Source organism: Lynx canadensis, chromosome D1, assembly GCF_007474595.2.
Source record: "Lynx canadensis isolate LIC74 chromosome D1, mLynCan4.pri.v2, whole genome shotgun sequence".
NCBI lineage: Eukaryota > Metazoa > Chordata > Mammalia > Carnivora > Felidae > Lynx > Lynx canadensis.
Window position 1 is genome coordinate 56671938 of NC_044312.2, and position 21483 is coordinate 56693420.

General features: G+C 44.0%; 1 protein-coding gene across 1 annotated transcript in view; it reads left to right on the forward strand.

Annotated features, from left to right (window-relative positions):
- Positions 1-572: 572 nt before the first annotated feature.
- MAP6 (microtubule associated protein 6) overlaps positions 573-21483 on the forward strand; it is a 75973-nt gene continuing 55062 nt past the window's right edge. Inside the window, exon 1 of the mRNA XM_030333269.1 lies at positions 573-1813. Coding sequence (XP_030189129.1) covers positions 903-1813 — 911 coding nt within the window. The 5' untranslated portion in view covers positions 573-902. The remainder of the gene's footprint in view (positions 1814-21483) is intronic.

The window sequence follows — 21483 nt, forward strand, 5'->3', positions numbered from 1 at the left end:
CAGGCTCCCGGAGGGGAAGCGACCGGCATGAGGACAGCACGTCAGTCACCAGGCTGGGACTAGAACCCACCTAGGCCCCAGATTCTGCCGTTGCCTAGGAGCTGAGGAGGGAGGAGCTGCCAGAGCCGAGGGGGGAGGGGAAAGAGCGAGGGCGAGCTCCCAGCAGCGCGCGCTGACGACAGCAGGTGATTTTTTTCTGCAGCGCGCTTTCTCTCAGCATCTTTCCTGGATTTTTTTTCCCCCTGCCGAGCCGTAGATAAGGGTGGGGCCGCTTCCCTGCAGCAGAGACGGCAGCGGCAGTGGCTGCAGCATCATTGGGAGCAGCTGCTGCAGCAATGCTCGGTCTCCGCTGGAGGTGATCGCCTCCGAGCCCTGCCTGCTAGGTGGCCGGCTGCGACGGGACGCCTCGGAGTAGGAAAATACAGCCTCGCTCGTGGACCCGAAAGCCACACTCCTCGGCCTTTCCTCTACGCCATGGCTTAAGCCCGCAGCCACCTCGCCTCGCGTCGCCTCGCGTCGCCTCGCTTGGCCGGGGTCTGCGCGCCGCCGCCGCCGCAGCAGGGAGGGGCGCGACCCAGACGCCCTCGCCCGGGGACTCGGGAACGCCTTGTGTCTCAACCATCGGTGCCCGCAGCCGACAGCTCTCCCAAGACCTTTGCAGGCGGCTCCCGGAGGCGTTTGCAGCCGGTAATCGGGGGACCTTATGGACTTTATCTCAGTGATAGCTTGACCTTCCTGGGTGCTCTCCGAGGGAGGAGACCGAGGTAGCTCAGGCCACCGAGGGAAAAACAGTGGGAACCAGATTAGTGACTGGTCGAGGGCCAAGGGACTGAAGTAAGATTAGAGACTTGCTTTAGAACCACAAAAAAGAAAGAGGGAGGGCCAGCTTTGCAGCTAGCATCATGGCGTGGCCGTGCATCACGCGGGCCTGCTGCATCGCCCGCTTCTGGAACCAGCTGGACAAGGCGGACATCGCTGTGCCGCTGGTTTTCACCAAGTACTCGGAGGCCACCGAGGCCCCGAGCGCCCCGCCGCAGCCGCCGCCGCCGCAGCAGCAGGCGCAGCCGGCGCACGCGCCCCCCTCGGCGCGGGCGGTCGCCATAGAGACGCAGCCGGCCCAGGGCGAGTTGGATGCAGTTGCCCGGGCAACGGGGCCGGCGCCGGGGCCTAGCGGCGAACGCGAGGCGGCGGCTGCCCCCGGCCGGAGCGGGCCCGGCCCCGGCCCGGCCTCCGGCTCCGCCTCCAGCGCGGGCCCCGCGGACTCGGTGATGCGTCAGGACTACCGCGCCTGGAAGGTGCAGCGGCCCGAGCCGAGCTGCCGGCCGCGCAGCGAGTACCAGCCTTCCGACGCGCCCTTCGAGCGCGAGACCCAGTACCAGAAGGACTTCCGCGCCTGGCCGCTGCCGCGCCGCGGAGACCACCCGTGGATTCCCAAGCCCGTGCAGATCCCCGCGACCTCCCAGGTTTCGGTGCCAATTCTCGGGGCGTCCAAGCGCCGGCCGCAGAGCCAGGAGCGCTGGCCCGCGCAGGCCGCCGCCGAGGCCCAGGAGCAGGAGGCGACCCCTGGTGGAGCGGGTGGCCTCGCAGCCGGAAAGCCCTCCGGTGCCGATGAGCGCGACACACGCAGGAAGCCCGGGCCCGCCTGGATGCTGCGTCGCGCCGAGGGGCAGGGGCCGGAGCAGACGCCGCTGCCCGCAGCCCAGGCCCAGGTCCAGGCCGCGGTCCCCGAGGGTGGCAAGGGGCGCGCAGCGGCGGACGCCCTCAACAGGCAAATCCGCGAGGAAGTGGCGAGCGCGGTGAGCAGCTCCTACAGGTGAGACGCGGGCCTCAGCGCAGGCGACAAGACACCCTTACCCTTTCCCGAAAGCTGCCAGGCGGAGGCTCCTTCTCTGCTTCGCAGGCCGCACACGCAGCCCCTCCCCTTCCAGACCACACCCTCGCCCCAGCCGCATCCCAGACACCCTTCCAGGGCTGGCTTCTTTCTGCTTTCTTACGGGAAGGCTGTTAGCGCTATCCATCCCGGCCTGCCCTGTCTTTCCCTATACCACTTTAGCCACTTTTCCCCCCACCTCAGATCCCTGCCTGCTCAACAGAGACCCTTTGCTGTTTCTTCACAGGTTGTGCCATTCTGCCCCACCCACCTCACCAGCTGCATTCGACTGGATGCTGCCCCTTGCTGGCTGAGGTGCTGCCCGCTGGCCTTGGTGCCTTCCCGCAGGGCCCCATCCTCCTAGAAGAAGCACTCTTTCCAAATGCCCAGTCCCCCTCCTCCGTAGCCCAGTCCACTTGGCCTTTCATTCTTCCCTCCCTCTCTCAGTCCCTGGGAGACATCCCAGCACCACACCCTTTTCCAGAATCCCGGCAGGGCTCTTGGAAATCACCCTCCTCCTTCTACATCAGGCTTTTGAAGTCAGATTCCTTCCTCCTCTTAGTACCTGTGACACACTGAGCACATTTCTTTACCTTTCTTAGCCTCCGGTTCTTGTAAGATGCGATTGATGATAGACTGTTCTCTTAGAATTGCTTGTTCATTTATTAAACATTAATATTCGACATATTTTAGAGCGCCTACTATATGCCTGGTACCGCACTAGACATCGTGAGGATTACATGAGATGCTGAGGAGGAGAATTATGCCTGGCACATCGTAGGTGAAATCAATGTCTTAGTTCCATTACAACCTGTGCATGACGCCTCGTTATCCTGATTTCCACTTTCTAGGTACCTCCAGCCTTTTCCCCTGTTGATGTATTTCCTTTCTCCTTTCCCTTTATCTTCCCCAGTTGTGTTGCTCATTCTGCTACACTGAGAAGCCCTTCTTTAGCACATTTAAATTCCCTGTAAATGAATGCCTCCAAGAAAGGGCATATCCATTTTCCCTCTGTGTGTGTGTGTGTGTGTGTGTGTGTGTGTCTTTCTGCCTCTCTCTCTCCCTCCCTCCCTCCATCTCTCACACCCTCTCCCTCTCTCCATCCTTCTAGAATGCTCCTTCGGCTGCAGCCTCAGCCCTTCCAACTTGCTTTCTCACCCTTCATATATCCAATAATATGTATTTGTGAGTGCTTAGTTCTCCATCCTGCTCTAATGTTTTAACCCAGATCAAGAAGCTAACAGATCACATTTGACTCTGAACATGTAATATTGGGCTGTAGGGTCTCTGGGGAAACAGATGTGCATGATGAATAAATGAGCTAGCGGTATTCAAAATGTGGCTTATGGGGTCCTTCATCAATGCCACAGCCAGTTGCCTCCTTCCTGCAGGAGACTGTGGTTGGGGGGACTGCAGAGTTAGTACCTTTTGCCAAGACACTATATGTAGCCTCATGTCGGACTGATGTCTTTCTCCAATGAACGTAACAACCACTCCCTCATATGCTGAGCGAAGCATAGTGTAGATAGATATCCTTCCTTTTTAAGACAAAAGTCCTCTCCCTCCCAGATTTTGACTCTGGAAAGCATTCTCCGATGAGAGGGGGCAGCTAATATTTGGCTCCTAATCCATCTTCCTGAATTCCACCTCCCACTTGGTATTTCTCTCTTGGTTTATTGTTATCACGACCACAGTGGTCCCCCAGGAGTGCACTACTTTTTTTTTTTTTTCCATGGCTTCGGTCAGGCAAGATTGTTTTCCTTGGCTCCTAGCCATCAGGAGTGGAATTTTCACAATTTCTTCATGCCACTACCAAGAGACGGTCCAAAAGAAAGGAAGGGAGCAAATAGACAAGGAGCATAAACAACAAAGCCAAGATGTAGTATTGCGACTCTGCCCTGGCTTTCTTGTTTACCAGGCGGGCCCCGCTTCATTCCCCGAGAGCCCTGCGATTGGCCCGACATCACAGATTTTGGATCCGGTCTCCTCATCTTCCTACTCCCATCCTACTACCCTGAGGTGGGTGGAACTTTAACACCCACCTCGCTTTCTCAGAGGAACTACCCCTCCTCACCTCCACGGAGTCAAGGCCAATCAAGAGAGATCCCAAATTCTCAAATCTCCTTTGGTGATCCTCCTCAGTTTATGTTTCCAAGGTAGTCGGACTCGCTTTGTTCATGGATTATTGGCTGGACAGTCAGGGAATGACCTACCCTTCAGATACAACCCTCCAAATATTTTGGCCTGTACCTTTGTGCCATCTGGCCTCTTCCCCACAAAACCCTACCATACCTGTACAGCAAACATGGCAGGCTTTACAGTTAGAAATATACTCAGGGCCGCCTGGGTGGCTCAGTCGGTTAAGCCTCCAACTTTGGCCCAGGTCACGATCTCGCCATTCGTGAGTTCGAGCCCCACATCAGGCTCTGTGCTGACAGCTCAGAGCCTGGAGCCTGCTTTGAGTTCTGTGTCTCCCTCTCTCTCTCTCTGCTCCTCCCCCGCTCTCACTCTGTCTCTCTCTCTAAAATAAATAAACATTAAAAAAATACTTAGAAATATACTGCAAGTGATGGGATTGAATGGGGGAAGGCTATGCTCTTGCAGCTGGTGAGAATGATTATTTTAGTGACTATCAGAACTCCACCAACCTATCAAAAAAAATCTCTAAGCACCTCAAAAAAATTATTTTTCTCATTTGGGTCTTCTGTAAAATTTAATTATGCATGTGACTTTTGGGCCAGCAGTTCCATTTTGCTGTATAATCAGGAGGGTTTTGAAGCATTAAGAGAATGAGTGTTGCTAAGAGACATCAATTTCCTTAATGGACAATTTAAGTGCATGACAGATTTGATGTGAAATTTAACATTGTTTTTTTTGTTTCAGAAGAAAAATTGACCAGTCATAGATAAATGCACTTTGGGTGAAAGTAGATATGAAGAAATAAGATAATCAATTAATCAGATATACCACAGAGAAAAAAGATGCCTGGAAATTGTAGGCTTATCTGGAACATTGATATTTCTTCCCTATGGCCTCATGTTCTTTTCCTTGCTATGATTCCGAATATCTCCTGAATTTAAGTACGCCCCATGGCTGGCAGAGATGAGTCTTACATTGCCTTATTAGAAGCCAAGTTGGGTTCCATTTCAGAGATAATTTGATTTACAAACCCTTTTCTTCTGCCACTCTACATAAATCATGGTGGCTTACACCATGGTGATTAGTTCATCTCATGGGCTTTCCAAGTGACATCTGTCACATGACATGAATGCGAGCAGTTTGCTTAAATAGAGAAAAGACACATAATCCATCAGCTTACCATTCTGGTGTATAATGTAAAATATATATTCAGCACGCAGAGTCATATACATACTAATTGGTTTTCTCCTACACTATTCAGTTAGTAGATAGCATCGTATGTCTTTGACGCTATGATTTTGAGGAAACTTCTGAATTCAACTAGTTCATCTAATTCATAACCTATCCACACTAGCCTGGGATTTTTGCATTAAGTGCTATCTCAGATGTCATTCATTATTCACAATCAAGAAGTTGATTAGTCTTTAGTACACTCATATGACATAGATGATATTATAAAATCGGGAAAGCATGCCTCTGTTATCATTTTTAATATTAAAGATGGATTTCACGAGGCAGCCGTTTGTGACTTTAGACCTAGCATTCTCAATTAGAAAAGAGATGAGTCATGAGGAGGGGATTAAAATTCCCCTCTCAGTCAACCCCATTGCCCTCGACATCAGTTAATAGGGATAGATGGGGTGGCAGGTGCTCCCCATAGAAATGCTAATGAGAAACTTTTCCTGGAAGAAATCAGCTGAGGCACCAGGAGGTAGAATTAATAAACCAGAGGCAAAGTATTTGACAAATGAGAGTAGCAACAAGGAAGTCAGAAAGAAAAGGAACCTTTAGTATCTGCCCTACAGTCTCCCATGAAGGTTAGAGAAAGGCCCGTCTGACCTGGCTCCCGCTGACAGAATTGCCCATTTCCCTAATTTCTTCCTGGGTAAGTCTCAGCAATACTTCGAGGCCAATCTCAGATGCTGAATCTTTAAGGAGACCTTCCAGGCTTTGCCGTTCAGAACTAATTTTTCTTGTATTCCCTTTTTATACTTTGCACACTTCTCATTGTCTGCTTGAGTATAAGATGCTGTTTTCCATATCTGCCCCTTCCACCAGATCACAAACACTTGGAGAGAAGGGCTGTATTTGGTTCACCTCTCTACCTCTCACAGTGTAACACTGTGTCTAGGTGCCATACAGATTTGCTGAATCCAGTAGAATATTTAGAGTTTGGTGAACATTTTTTTCCATCTACACATTGATTCATTTCATTCAGCTTTATTTAGTTGGATTTATTTCAAAAAAAAAATGACCACCAAGCCCCTGCTATGTATCAGATAGAGGGCTGGGGATACCAAATGAATAAGTTAAAACCTTTATGTAAGGAGTTGTACCTGCCTTGATCAAGATAAAATCCAATCTCTACTAGGTTAGCACTAGAAGTAAATGTTCAAATGAGGACAGGCAGCAAACTGAACAGACCTGATGTACCTTCACCCAGGGCAGTGGTTCTCAACCTTGACTACACATTGGCATCACTGGAGAGCTTAAAAAATGCTGATGCACAGGTGCCTTGCCCAGAAATGCCGATTTAATTGGTCTGGGGTGTGGCCTGGGCATCTGAATATTTTAAAAATGGTCCCAGGTGATTCTAATGTGTAATTCAGGTCATGACCTACTTCCCAAAGGCAAGGGTTCTCAAAATTTAGTGTACCAAAGAATGATCTGGCAAATTTCCTAAAATGCAGATTCCTGGGCCTCATCCTCAGGCATACTGATTCAGTAGGTTTAAAGTAGAGCCTAAGAAACTACAGTTTAACAAGCAGTCTAGTATCACCTAATTTTGATACAGGTGAACTTCAAGCTTTACTTGGGGAAATATTGCTTGCAGACATTTGCTGCCTTTAAATTACTAGCTTTCTCATATACAAACATGATGTTGCTTGCCATTTATTTAAGTCTTTTATGTCCTTCATTTACAGTTTGTAATTTTCTCCACAAGTGTCTCTCACACACACACTTTTAAGTTTTATTGTTCTATATTTAAGTCTTTAACAATATAACTGGATTTTATGTATGGAATGAGGTAGGGTTCCAATTTTCTTTTTTCCCATATGGAAACTCATTTATCCCAATATCCTTTTTAAGTTCAACTTTTCATCACTAATATCTCCATGAATCTCCCCTATCATATAAAGGTCCCTTATGCTTGGATATATTTCTGAGATCTCTGTTCTATTCTGTTGTTCTGAGTTAATGCCACACCAACATCTTTTCTTTTTGTCAAAGATATTAGAAAATTTTTTTTAATGTTTATTTATTATTGAGAGACAGAGAGACACAGAACATGAGCAGGGGAGGGGTAGAGAGAGGGGGAGACATAGAATCTGAAGTAGGCTCCAGGCTCTGAGCTGTCAGCACAGAGCCCCACACGGGGGCTCGAACTCACAAACTGCAAGATCATGACCTGAGCCAAAGTTGGTCGCTTAACCAACTGAGCCACCCAGGCGCCCCTGTCAAAGATATTTTAAATTATTCTTTCTATTATGAAGATTATATTTTATTTATATATTTTATTACATTTTCTAATTTTTTATTCTTCATATGTATTAATTTTTGGATGTTGATCTTGTATTCAGCAACCTTATCACACTCTGTAATTAGTTTTGTCTGTAGACCCTCTCGGACTTCTTGGACTGTCTGTGGAGATAATGTATGTTTTTAGCAAATACCAATTTATTGTCTTCCTTTCCAATATTTATGTGTTGTGGTGTGTGTGTGTACTGCTACATTGGTGAGGAGACAAGGTGTGGTTTTGATAGTAGGTGAAAACCGGCATCTTTGTCTTGAGATGTGGAAATGCTTCTAAAGTTTTATTGTTAAGCGTGAGGTTTGCTCTGTGTTTTTATGAGATAGCTTCATATCAGGTTAAGAAATTTCTCTTTATCGTCGTTTACTAAGGGTTTCTAAAAATGTGGATGGGTATTGAATTTTGTTGAATGCTTTTTCTGCGTCAGCTGAGATGATTTTCTTTTTGAATCTGTTAATAGATTGTTCTGATATTGAACCATCTTTGCATTCCTGAGATAAATTCTACTTGTATAAAAATCTATTTTGTGATGCTGAATTTGGTTTGCTTTTTTAAATTTGGAATGTTTGCATACATATTTATATCATCTCCAAAGAGGGAGTATAGAAAATTAGCCATCAGAGAATGGAGCCCTGAGGGATATAAGAATTTGGCGGAGTTGCGTGTGGGGGTGGGTAAAGTACTGACAGCAGAAGGAATAACCATGAAAAAGACAAAGAAGGAGTAATCAGAGGGGACCAGAACAGAAACTTACCACAGAAACCACATTGAGTACCTAACTCAGCAATGCCTTATGCCTATTTGGAAATTTTTACTGAGAAATTACTGTGTACAAAGCATTTTGCTAGATCACTGGTTGATCTTGTGCAGTTAACTCTCAGAGCTATAATGTTGACTGAGACTAACCCACAAAGAGGAGAGGAGATAAGATACAGGCAATTCTTGGTTGCTCTCTTAGGGGGAAAAACATGGCATATATGAATGTTAAAAAAAAAAAAAAAGTCAAGCCAGTGATAGTTCTAAATCTAAGTCTATAATCACTAAGAATCACTCAATTTCCCAGATGCAAAACTGAAATATTCCAGTCAATGTTCACTAAGATTAAAATAAATTGTCCATAAGATTATAGCCATGTCTATAATCAATGCAACTTTGGCTTTACAAGTTCTATCGGTTGTATAAATGCTAACAGGTGAGCTTCTAATTCTCTACTAAATGAAGAAAATTGTTGACCTCAACCAACAAACTAAAAATTCTCTTTTTTTTGTTTTTTTTGGTTTTTTTTTTAATTTTATTTTTTATTTTTTAAAATTTACATCCAAATTAGTTAGCATATAGTGCAACAATGATTTCAGGAGTAGATTCCTTAATGCCCCTTACCCATTTAGCCCATCCCCTCTCCCACAACCCCTCTAGTAACCCTCAGTTTGTTCTCCATATTTCAGAGTCTCTTCTGTTTTGTCCCCCTCCCTGTTTTTATATTATTTTTGTTTCCCTTCCCTTATGTTCATCTGCTTTGTCTCTTAAAGTCATCATAGGAGTGAAGTCATATGATTTTTGTCTTTCTCTGACTAATTTCACTTAGCATAATACCCTCCAGTTCCATCCATGTAGTTGCAAATGGCAAGATTTCATTCTTTTTGATTGTCGAGTAATACTCCATTATATATATATATATACCACATCTTCTTTATCCATTCATCCATCGATGGACATTTGGGCTGTTTCCATTCTTTGGCTATTGTTGACAGTGCTGCTATAAACATTGGGGTGCCTGTGTCCCTTCAAAACAGCACACCTGTGTCCTGTGGATAAATGCCTAGTAGTGCAATTGCTGGGTCATAGGGTAGTTCTATTTTTAGTTTTTTGAGGAACCTCAATACTGTTTTCCAGAGTGGCTGCACCAGCTTGTGCTCCCAAAAAATTATCTTGATGTTTACTAAAGATGCTAGTTTTCACCATTAGAAATAATAATAGTAGCTAATTGAGTGACTACTATGTGCCTAGCAGGCTGCTAGAAATCTTAGATACATTTTCTCCTAGAATCTTTATAGATTCTTTATACCCTTCAGAAATGGTACTATTACTTCCCTGTCAGAGCTTAGTACCCACTTGTCTGCCTTTAGGTTTTTAGACTGTTAAAAGACACAGACTTTGTCTGGAAAAGGCAGCAAGATGGATTCTGTCCTGGAGGCTTCAGAAGGAACACCTTGCTTCTGCTGACACCTTGATCTTTTCCAGTGAGACCCATTACGGACTTTTTAATTTAGAACTATAAGATAATACATTTGGGGGCACCTGGGTGGCTCAGTTGGTTAAGCATCCACCTTGATTTTGGCTCAGGTCATGATCTCCTGGTTTGTGAGATCGAATCCTGCATTGGGCTCGATGCTGACAGCACGGAGCCTGCTTGGGATTCTCTCTCTCCCTCTCTTTCTGCCTCTCTCTCTCTCTCTCTCTCTCAAAGTAAATAAATAAACTTAAAGAAAAGATAATACATTTGCATTGTTTTCAGCCATTCAGTCTGTGGTAATTCAATTTAGCAGCTATAGGAAACCAAACACAGAGTTTCTTAGTCTTGGCACTAATGATATTTTGGACCAGATAATTCTTTGTTGTGAGGAGCTATCCTGTGCATTGTAGCATCCCTGGCCTCTATCCACTCCGTGCAGTAGCATTCCCCACTGCACCCTCACCCTTGCTAAGTTGTGATAATCAAAATGCTTCCAGATATTGCCAACAGCCCCCTGCAGGGGGAACACTTGCCCCTGATGAGGACCAGTGTTATATGAGAAGTAAACTTATTGCAATACTCTATAATAAGGATATATCTCACAGACATAATGATGGATGAAAGGAACAGAGACAAGTGCACTTATTGAACGATTCCATTTGTATGACTATCAAACACGGTCAAAGGAAGTGATGGTGAAAGTCAAAATAGTGATGATCGCTGAGGGTAGGTTGTGTAACAGGTTGAGAAGGAGCACAAGGGAACGTCTGAGATATTGGAATTGTTCTATATCTTGATCTGGGTGCTGGGTATGTGGATCTATACATGCGAAAAACTAAGATTTTTGGTCTTTATTCTTTGTTATACCTCAACAAAGAATTAAAAAAAAAAAGTACAAACCAAGAAAATGGAGATCTAGGTTTGATGCTCAAGAGAAAAGGCAGAATGGAAAAGCTCTGGACACGGAGCTGTGAGGATCAAACCCACAGACTTCAGGGTGGGTGGGGAATAAAGAGGGTGAGAAGAAGAGAATGTTGAGGCCAGGGCCCAACATGCACTGACGCAGCAGGTGTAGGCAGAAGAAGAGTCGGTCAAGGACAGACCATTGGTGTCTGTGTGTCGCCCCATCTGAGAGTGAGAGCATAGGCCCCACCATTGTCCCAACTTCCCACCTCCCCTGCCTCTGGCCTCTGTGTCCCCTGCAGGAGCTATCCCATACGTATAGAAAACGCTCTAGTACTCTTCCCTATCCTCGCTGTCCTAGCACAGCCCATTGTCGATGTGTATTTGTTTCCAAGCTGAACGAAGAGGTTTTGTAGGACCAAGCCTGGCGTAACCTCTTCTGGTGGGAAAATTGGGCCCGGGCCCCAAGCCACAAAACCCACCATAAGTGCCTCCTGGAAACACCGCCTCCTCCACTGTGCTGTTCCCTGTGGTCACTGTCTATTTTGTACAGTGACTTCAAAAAGTCGGCTGATGTTGTGGCATATCCTGGAGTGCATTTTTACAATCATCTTAGCCTGTAAGAACTGTTCTCTTAAACCATCGTAGCAGATGTAAGACAGACAATGGTAGAAAGCAAAGTTGGAGCACATTAGCGAGAACAGAGACATCATTGAATTTCGACCTCATTTGCCGAGTGCTTACTCCGTGTCAATTGCTTTAGCATATCTTTTTATTTAGACTTCATAATGACTTTAAAGTGAATATCTCTCTCTCTTTAAAGATGAAAACTAGGGTAAGGGGGATTCCCTTCCCCTCCAGGGCAAGGCCCAGTACCTCGGACTGCAGTCAAGGCCTTCAAGGATCCGAGCTATCTGCTGTTTCCAGCATTTTTGCCCACTGCTCCCCACACACACCTGATGCTTTTTCCTGGAGGTTCTCCGTTTTGGTTACACGTTAAAATCAGGGGGGTCCAAGCAGGCGATCTAGCCGAATCACAGACTGAGCTGGGCCTTGACAAGCCCCACATGTAACCACGGCTGGATTCTGCTCGGTTTTCTCTCTTGCCCTCCTCCCATCTTCCTTCTAAATCCCTCCTATCCTTCAGAGCTTTTAGTCCATTGTGAAAGAGGCTTATACTGTCAAAGCAGGGAATTAGGTTGGATTTATTTGATCATACTATCATAATCATAATGCAGTGCGCTTAATATTATTTTTATTCCAAGTTCAATGCAGCATCTTCAGAGCATGCAAAAGGCTGCATCTATGGGCTAGGATTTAATGTGCAGAGCACACAGTCCCCGCTCACAGGAGCTTGCCATCTTGTGAGGCAGGTAACGTGGATGCAAGTATCTAAAGTACCAGGCAGGGCCTGCTGAGCTTTCAAATCAAGGGCCAGAGCTCTCTAGAGTCACAATAAGGGCTGGTTACTTCTGTTGGAAGATTCACGGATGGGATGGTGGGATGAGTCCTGGGAAGCATCCTGGTGTCCTGTGAAGGATTTGCTGGCCATTAAAACTGGGTTTAAAAAAAAAAATTAATAAATGTTTTTTTAGTTTATTTTAATTTATTTTTATTTTTTAATGTTTATTTATTTTTTTTTAAATTTTTTTTTTTAACGTTTATTTATTTTTGAGACAGAGAGAGACAGAGCATGAACGGGGGAGGGGCAGAGAGAGAGGGAGACACAGAATCGGAAACAGGCTCCAGGCTCTGAGCCATCAGCCCAGAGCCCGATGCGGGGCTCGAACTCATGGACCGCGAGATCGTGACCTGAGCTGAAGTCGGACGCTTAACCGACTGCGCCACTCAGGTGCCCCTAATGTTTATTTATTTTTGAGAGAGAGGGAGACAGAACGCAAGTGAGGGAAGGGCAGAGAGAGAGGGAGACGCAGAATCTGAAGCAGGCTCCGGGCTCTAAGAGGTCAGCACAGACAGAACCGACACGGGGCTCGAACTCACAAACTGTGAGATCATGACCAGAGCTGAAGTCAGACGCTTAACCGACTGAGCCACCCAGGCGCCCCTAAAATATTTTTTTTAATCTTCATTTATTTTTGAGAGAGAGACAGAGTGCAAGCGGGGGAGGGGCAGAGAGAGCCGAAGACACAGAATCCAAAGCAGGCTCTAGGCTCTGAGCTGTCAGCACAGACAGAGCTCAACACAGGGCTTGAACTCACGAGCCGTGAGATCATGACCTGAGCCGATGTCAGATGCTTAACCAACTGAGCCACCCAGGCGCCCCTAAAACTGGGTTTGAATCATTTCTGTGTAACTTAAAAATCTTTGTGACACTGAGAAAATCTTTAGTTTTCTCATCCGTAAAATGGAGACAATTGCACTTCGAGAGTCGTGATGAAGATAGGGGGAGGTAACACTCTCACCCATCACAGTAAGCACCGGCCACGTTTATTGTTATCACTGAGAGAATGGAATAGAGTAGGCTACCAATGAAAGTCTTTCATTTATTCACTCAGCAAACATCTGTCACTTATCAAGCACCATATTAGGACCTGGGTACACAAGTGAATTGCACATAGTACCTGTCCTAAAAGTTCCTGGTCTAGTGAGAGAAACATATTAAGAAAGTTATAGTGTTGGTAGTATGTTCAATAGTAGAAATATGCACAAGATAACGAGAGGACATAGAGGAAAGGGGGGTGTCTGACTCAATCTGAATCAGGGACCACTTCCTGAAGGAGGTGTACCTGTGCACTGTGTCAAAAGCCTGGAGTTAGTTCCATTGGGAAGGGAAGAGGTTAGGAACTATATATTCCTTCCTCAAGGTCTTTAACAATGAGATAACAAAGAAGGCCACTTAAGAGTACAATACTTACTAGTAATTTTCAGCTCCTCTTAGATGTCTAGCTTTATCTGGGGCCTTTTGTTCAGATTCTACTCACCACTTGTTAACTATATGACTTTGGGCAAGTTACTTAACCTCTATTCTCTGATTTTGTTCCCTCATCGGTGAAAGAGAACCAATAATACCTACCTTGCAAAGTTGTTGGAAGACTGAATATTCCATTAAGTCTGTGACTCTCTTATCTGTCTCCTTTACCATTGCACCCCCAGCACCAAGCTTAGTGCATGGTATTTAGGAGATGCTTAATAGAAATTAATTGAACAAATGAATGAGTGATGTATGTACAGTACTTAGCATAGTACCTAGCTCATAGTAAGTGCTCAATGAATGGTAACTATTCTCATCATCATTATCCCAGACGGGTTTGAGCACCACTCAGCTAATATAAAGAGGTAATTTTGCCCTTGTGTATGCACACATTCTGAATTTCTGGGAAGAGAACCATGAAATTCTTAGGCCAAAGATTTTCTGTGAGTATTTCTGAGTCTGACTTGAAGGATCAGGAAAGACTTCAGAAAGGAGGGTAGCATCTGAGCTGGACCTTAAAGGATCAGTCTGATTTTGTAGGCAAAACAATCAGGTAGGCAGAAAGGAGGCACATTCCAGGCAGAAGGGACAGCTGTGTCATGGAGAGAGAGATATGTATTTGGGGAGCCACATATATTCATATATGACAAGTGTTCTGAGGATGAGGAGTGACATGGCAGGAGATGAATCTGGAAATGTCTAGAGCATTAACTGGCAAACTTTCTGTAAAGGGATAGATAATATATATTTTAGGCGTGGGCAGCCCTTATATGTTTTATAACAAGAGAGAGAACAAATTTCCCAGAAGTTTTAGTGTTTAAATTTAAAATATAATAATAATAATAATAATAATAATAATAATAATAATAAAATACAGTATTTTGTCATATAGGTCTACTAATGAGAAGAATGGGGTTTTTACAGGGAATAACATTTGCTGAAATGAGGTTCAAAATTAGTGTTCCCTCTCATCATATTGATGGCAAATATTTATCTATAAAAATGATTCTTAGCTCATGGCTGAACAGAATCAGGTCAAGGGCTGGATTTGGCTCATGGACAATAGTTTGCCAATCTCTGATCTATATTGTTGAGGACAGAACACCGTGCTACCAAGTTTCAGACTCTGTATTTAAGTAGCAAATAACCTTCTGAAAAGAGTGCCTGAGAATACTTGGTTTGACTGTTTCTTATTTAGCACATCATTTATTCTTCCTAAGTGACATAGTCACTCTCTTGTTTCCTTACAACTGAAAAGCAACGGGGCACTGATGTATGTGTGAGAGAGTTTCTTTGTCTTCATATATAATGGGTAACCAACCCATCTCTAGTAGCAACCAAGGATACAAGGTACAAGAGTCACCATTGTGAAGTAATATCAGCCTGTGGCTGCTATGACAATTTTGTGTGGGGTTCTCCTGGGAGCTGGAACAAGGCTTAAAAAAAAATAGATAAGGAATAAGTGTGATTAAAAGGTGCATTAAAAGGGCACAATTCACTTGCTCAGGATTCAGCACTTAGGAAAAGCATGGAAGAGAGCTCTACCATGAGAAGATGGTACTTTATAAATGCTACCTTAATCTCTATCTAGATGGAGGAATTTGGGTAGAGAGTATTACTTTCTTAATGAATGAATTCAATTCAATTCATTTCAACTCAGTTCAATTCATATTTGTTGAGGACTTCCTATGAATAAGACCCTAAGCTAGGCTCTGGGGATATGACGGTGAGGCCCACAGTTTGGCACATTCTGATTTACTCTGTGTCTGTTCCTACTTCAATAGGAGGGGGAAATGTGATGATGATAATGATGATGAGGATGTGGAGGATGGAAAAGAGGAGGCAGGAGGAGATGATTCAGTGGCAGAAGCATAGGTGCCTTTAACCAGGAAAGATCTTTAGGGCTGGGGGTGATCGAAGAGGGAGGAGTTCTGAAGAAAAAGTAAAGAACATAAGGGAAATTAGTAATCACAGCTACTGATCTGATAGCCACGGTGCAGTGGATTAACCAAAAGTATTGGCATCAGATACACATCAGCTCAAATCCCAGCCTTTCCATTTAGTATTTATGTAACCTTGGTGAAGTTATTTCAAGTCTCTGAACCTGAGTTTCCTTCTCCAGAGAGTGGGGCAATATTATACATGTCATAGGTTGCATGGATATGTACATATTTTATAAATCATTAGGTCTTTGCAGTTGAAATTTTAAATATTAATACCAAAAATGAGCGGGGAATCTGAATGCACACAGGTTTAGACAGATTAGTCCCTCAGGGAACAGGCTCCGAACGAAGTTCTTGGATTACAGCTATGAGCGAGATAGATGCAGTTCGCCATGGAGTGAGCAGTATAATGATAGATATGGAGCTAAGCGTGCACGCCAATCACGAATTATTAAATACAGCTGTGATGAATTGTAGGCAGGGACAGTACAAGGTGCTAGGAGAGCATTTAATGGGAGCTGACAGGCCGAACCTAGACCAGGACTTGGAGCTGTCATCTGAGGAAGTGGTGTTTGAGCTGAGCCCTGAAAGATGAAGGTGAGCCTTGATGCTTGCCCCGCCTTCCGTGTGACCCCACAGGAGCTCCTCCTCCTGGCTTCATTTCCTGGCCTGTCACTGAGGGGTTGGGCAAGTCCCCTCTAGCGTCTTGTTTTTCCGGGCAGGGCCGCTAAGGAACCACACTCCAAGATCCCCTTAAAGACCCCAGTGTAGATGCCAAAGCGCCCTGTCCTGAAGGTTGCAGTAGAGAACACAGGGCAGAGGAGAGAGCACAACTGTGGTGGGAAACTCCGATGACATTGGAGAGTTAGCTCGCGGCCAGGGATGTGGTTGCATCCTTTTGATATCATTCTTGTTCCCTCCTAAATATCTGCCGTCACCTTGGCCAAGGAATCTTCAAAGCCCTTTCCCTTTCCTTTTTTTATCCTTTGAACTTTAAAAAATATGCTACAAAGAATAGCGTAACTCCCATATTCTCCCCACCCAGAATATTAAAAATTAACATTTTATTATATTTACTTCCAGTCTTTTTTGTGTTAATACATTTTTTATTCATAATAAAGTTCTTGGGTTGCCTGGGTGGCTCAGTCAGTTAAGTGTCCGACCGTTGATTTTGGCTCAGGTCATGATCTCACAGTTCATGAGATCAAGCCCAGAGTTGGGCTCTGTGCTTACAGCTCAGAGCCTCCTTGGGATTTTCTGTCTGTCTGTCTGTCTCTCTCTCTCTCTCTCTCTCTCTCAAAATAAATAAATAAACTTAAAAAAAAAAAAAAGTTCTGTTTGTCCATCTGGCCCAGACCCATCCTGCTCCTCCCTCTGCCCCCAGGAGGCTACCTCTCATGACTTTGGGTTGCATATCTCTCAGTTTTTTAATCTTTATTTATTTTTGAGAGCGAGAGAGAGAGAGAGAGAGAGAGAGAGAGAGACAGACAGAGTATGAGCAGGGGAGGAACAGAGAGAGAGAGGGAGACACAGAATCTGAAGCAGGCTCCATGCTCCGAGCTGTCAGCACAGAGGCCAATGCCTGAGATCGTGACCTGAGCCGAAGTCGGACGCTTAACCGACTGAGCCACCCAGGCGCCCCAGGGAGTATATATCTCTTTATCGAATAAAATGCAAAAGGCATTGCTATATGTGTGTGTATTTACATAGATGACATCTAACAATGTGTATCATTCTGTGACTATTTTTTTTTTACCCAGCATCACATATCTTGAAAAAATACAAACATGTGGGCATAAACACCCACTTATACATAGTTCCTTCCTTTCAATGGCTGTATAACCTGCCAGCACTGAATAGATCACATATTCTTTTTCTTACTCTCTATATATTAGGTTTTCTTAATTTTTTTTCTTTTTTTTTAAATATATGAAATTTATTGTCAAATTGGTTTCCATACAACACCCAGTGCTCATCCCAACAGGTGCCCTCCTCAATAACCATCACCCACCCACCCACCCTCCCCTCCCTCCCACGCCTAAAAAATTAAGGTTTTCTTAATTTTTAACTATCAAAAATAATGCTACAGTGAGTATCTTCATAATGTCTCTCTGTGAATATAATTAAGAGTTCAAAGAGGAATTGGTGGGTCTTGGGTTAAACACACTTTACTAGATATTGGAAAATTGCTCTTTTACTGGCTGGACTCATTTATACTTCAACTAATAGTGTAAAAAGTATCCCCTTTTTCTCATAATGTTAACCTTTAAAATTTTGCCAGTTTCATTGTGTGACAATGGTCATTGTTTAATTCACATTTCCCTGACTTTCGGTGAAATTCAGAAGCTTTCCACGTGTTCATCAAAATCTGCAATTCCTTTTCTGCGGACTGCATGCTCACACCCCATGCCCATCGTCCTATTAGAGTGTGATCTTTCTCTTATTGACCTGCACTGATTCCGATGACTAATCTCCGTGGCTTGTCTTTCACCTGTGATTACAGTGTCTTGGTAACACGGAAATTCTTCATCTTCCTGTGCTCTGTATGTTTAGTCCCTGCCTGTGTGGTTTGTGCCTTTCATTTCTAATTGCAGAAATCCTTTACTCCCAAAGTGATAGACCTGTGTCTTTTATATTTTCTTCCGATTGTTTCAAGGTTTATTCTTCACACTCAGGCTTGTAGCACATCTGGAATGAGTTTTCATGGATCTGAGTGTGAGATAGGAATACGTTTCCGTGTTCTGCTATGTAGAAAGCCAGAGATCCCAAATTCATTTGTTTGACAGGCCGTTTGTTCCCACTGATGTAAAAAGTTCCCTCTCTCTGATGGCAAGTCCCCTCACTTGTGTGGGTTTCTGGGCTCTCTCGTTTGTTGCATTGACCTATTTGTCTATTCCTAACAAATACCACACTTGATACTAATCACAATAGCCTTGTAATGTGTAATGTGCTTTGATTTTTAACAGGACAGGTCTCTCCCTTCGTTGTTCTTTTTTAGAATTGTCTTGGCCTTACTTATATGTTCACACTACCATATTTATTTGGGACTTAGTTTTCAGCTACCGGAATTACTTATGGAGATTCTGATTAGATTTGGGCTAAAGTTATAGGTTTACCTGAAAGTTGACATCTGTGTCATAGTGAGTCTTCCCAGGTATAATCAAGATACATTTACTCAGGTCGTCTTTTGTATCCTTCAAAAAAGGTCTTTTTTCGTTACTTTATCCTAGACATTTTCTAGATTTTGTTGCTATCGTGGTTGAGATTTTTTGGTTACCTTTTTTTGGTAAACTTTCAACAAAGGTTACCTTTGTTGGTGATGTATAGGAACAATATTGATTGCTGTATATTTACCTGGTGCCTGTAAGCTTGATGAATTCTCTTGTTAATTATTTTCAGATTTTCTTGGATTTTCTATTTACCATGATTTTGCTTTGTTCCTTCTTTGATCTATCTCAGCCTTTTACTGAATGGATTAATTTTTTCTATATTCCCTTCTGTGTAGAACTTATGCATTTTATTTCTAGGTTTTTGCTAGGTGGTTGTTGGTGTGTGTGTGTGTGTGTGTGTGTGTGTGTGTGTGTGATTACCCTTATTTTTAAATCTGTAGATCTGACTTACAGTTTCAAGTTGGCCAGGCTTTACCACTGATCCACCCCTCCAACTTCCGTGCTCTTGTTGTCTTATAGTTTAGCTCATTTTTGCTTTATAAGTCCTCTAATTTAGAAATAATTAGTAATTAAATTTTTGGGTCCAATGCTTATTTAGATTTGCCTCAATATTCAGTAGTATTTTGCTCACCATTGCTTTTTGAATCCCACCCTTGCCTTCTGGAAGTATGTATGCCCTTTGTCCAAAATATCTTTATCTCATCCTCATACTTTAGTGATAGCTAGCTGAGTGAAGAATTCTAGGTAGACATTAGTTTTCTTTTAGCACTTTAAAAGTATCACTCACATACTCTGGCGCCATTGTTGCCTATGAGGAGTCTACTCTCCTGTAAACTGCCTTGATTAGTACCGGCACCCAATAAAAGTATCATGAATATTATTAGCGGCAGTAGAAACAGTAGTAACAGCTTTCTGTACATTATGTCTAGTCTTCCCAACGCTGTCCCATAAGTATTGCTATCTGAGACTCAGAGAGGTTGGATATCTTTTCCAGGGTTACACAGCTAATAACTGAAGGCATAATTTGCAGCCCTGAACAGTCCCCCTAAAGCCTGTATCTCCCTCTCCCTAGGTCACACCATCCCTATTATAGTAATGGTTTGTACACTGTTGGAAACCAGAGCCTGAGAGGATTATTTACCAAGGCCATCAGTGGGAAACTGGAGGACAAGGGTCTGGGTACTGATGCTTAGCACTTCCAGAACGGGCTGGGAGGAAGCTCAGAGCACTGCAGGATTCTTGGGAGGAACCTCAAAGACAGAAAATAAGTTTATAGTCATGCACCTCTAAGAATAAGAATTCTTGTTATCCAGGGTGTTGAGAATATAAGGTGTAATATATAGAGTCAGAAGCTACCTAGGAGAGGGGCTGCTTTTGACATCATCCATCTGTCTATTCTTTCCAACAAAGAAGTCACTCAAATTACTGGCAGACGAATGTAGTTCTGACATAAGCATTGGCTGGTATTTTTGTTTATTTTGAGGAGAAGGTGAAAGGGAAGCAGTGAAGATGCCTGAAGATGTGTCAGAATTTCACTCATTAGGGGGTGCTGTGAGCTCCTTGGCACAATCAGATAATCATTTTGAGTACTGGAAAAAATATTTCCTCAATTTTTTTGTGTGTGCTGTCCACAATGTAACAGCTACAGACATGACACACTTTTTAAGTGCAATCTGCATCATTAACGTTGTACTCCGTTACTTTCTTAAGTCTAAACAGCCAAGGAGACAATAAACCTAGCTTTGGTTTGCAGCGTTTGTCAGTACTCCCACCATGACTGACTCCAAGCGCCTACGCACCATTCCCTACTGGGGGCTTGGGAAGAGCTGTGCAGAAGTCATCAGTATGTGGTGTTCCCGTCCAGTAGGTACAGTAGTCCTAAGTCAGCTCAAGAGCATAGATAATAATAGTAACATGTGGTAAAATCCTTATAAAGTGATGTGTTTTGATTTTTGATTTTTATTTTTTGTATAATTTTTTATTTTTGTATAATTTATTTATGTATTTTATCTAATTTATTTAATTTGTATTTATTTAAAAAAATTTAATCTTTATTTATTTTTGAGAGAGAGATGAAGAGCACGAGTGGGGAGGGGCAGAGAGAGAGAGGGAGACACAGTATCTGAAGCAGCTCCAGGCTCTGAGCTGCCAGCACAGAGCCCGACGCGTGGCTTGAACCCATGAACCGTGAGATCATGACCTGAGCCAAAGTCCAACGCTTAACCACTGAGCCACCCAGGTGCCCCTGTTTAATTTATATTTATATAATTAAACATTTTATAATGGCCGTGCTTAACAACTGGCTCAGGGAATTTAATAGTTGGCTCTCTCAAGATAGTATGAGCTGCCTTCAGCACACTACTGGCATCTGAAATAGGTACAGAAGTCTTCTGAAGGACTGATGTTTGAGCAGGGTTCTGAGGTTGAGTAGAAGTCTGCTGCGTAAAGTGGAAAGAGGTATCTCAGGCAGATGGAACAGAATGAGGGAAGCTAGATCCCAGGGCTTCTGAGCTAATTCATGAAGGGTCTTGTGGACCCCGGAGACTGAAAGCTCCAGGGGACCATTGAAAGATGTTAAACAAGAGCATGATTGATTGGATTTGCATTCTCAAGAGACCTGTCTGGCATCTGGGAGGGGAGGTTTGGAGAGGGCCAAGGTCAGAAGCAGGGCATCCCACGATGCTGTGGTGGTCAGCAAGGTGCTCGGTGACGGACATCGAGTGGTAGGAGAAGTGCATTCCAGACACCCCAAACAGCATGT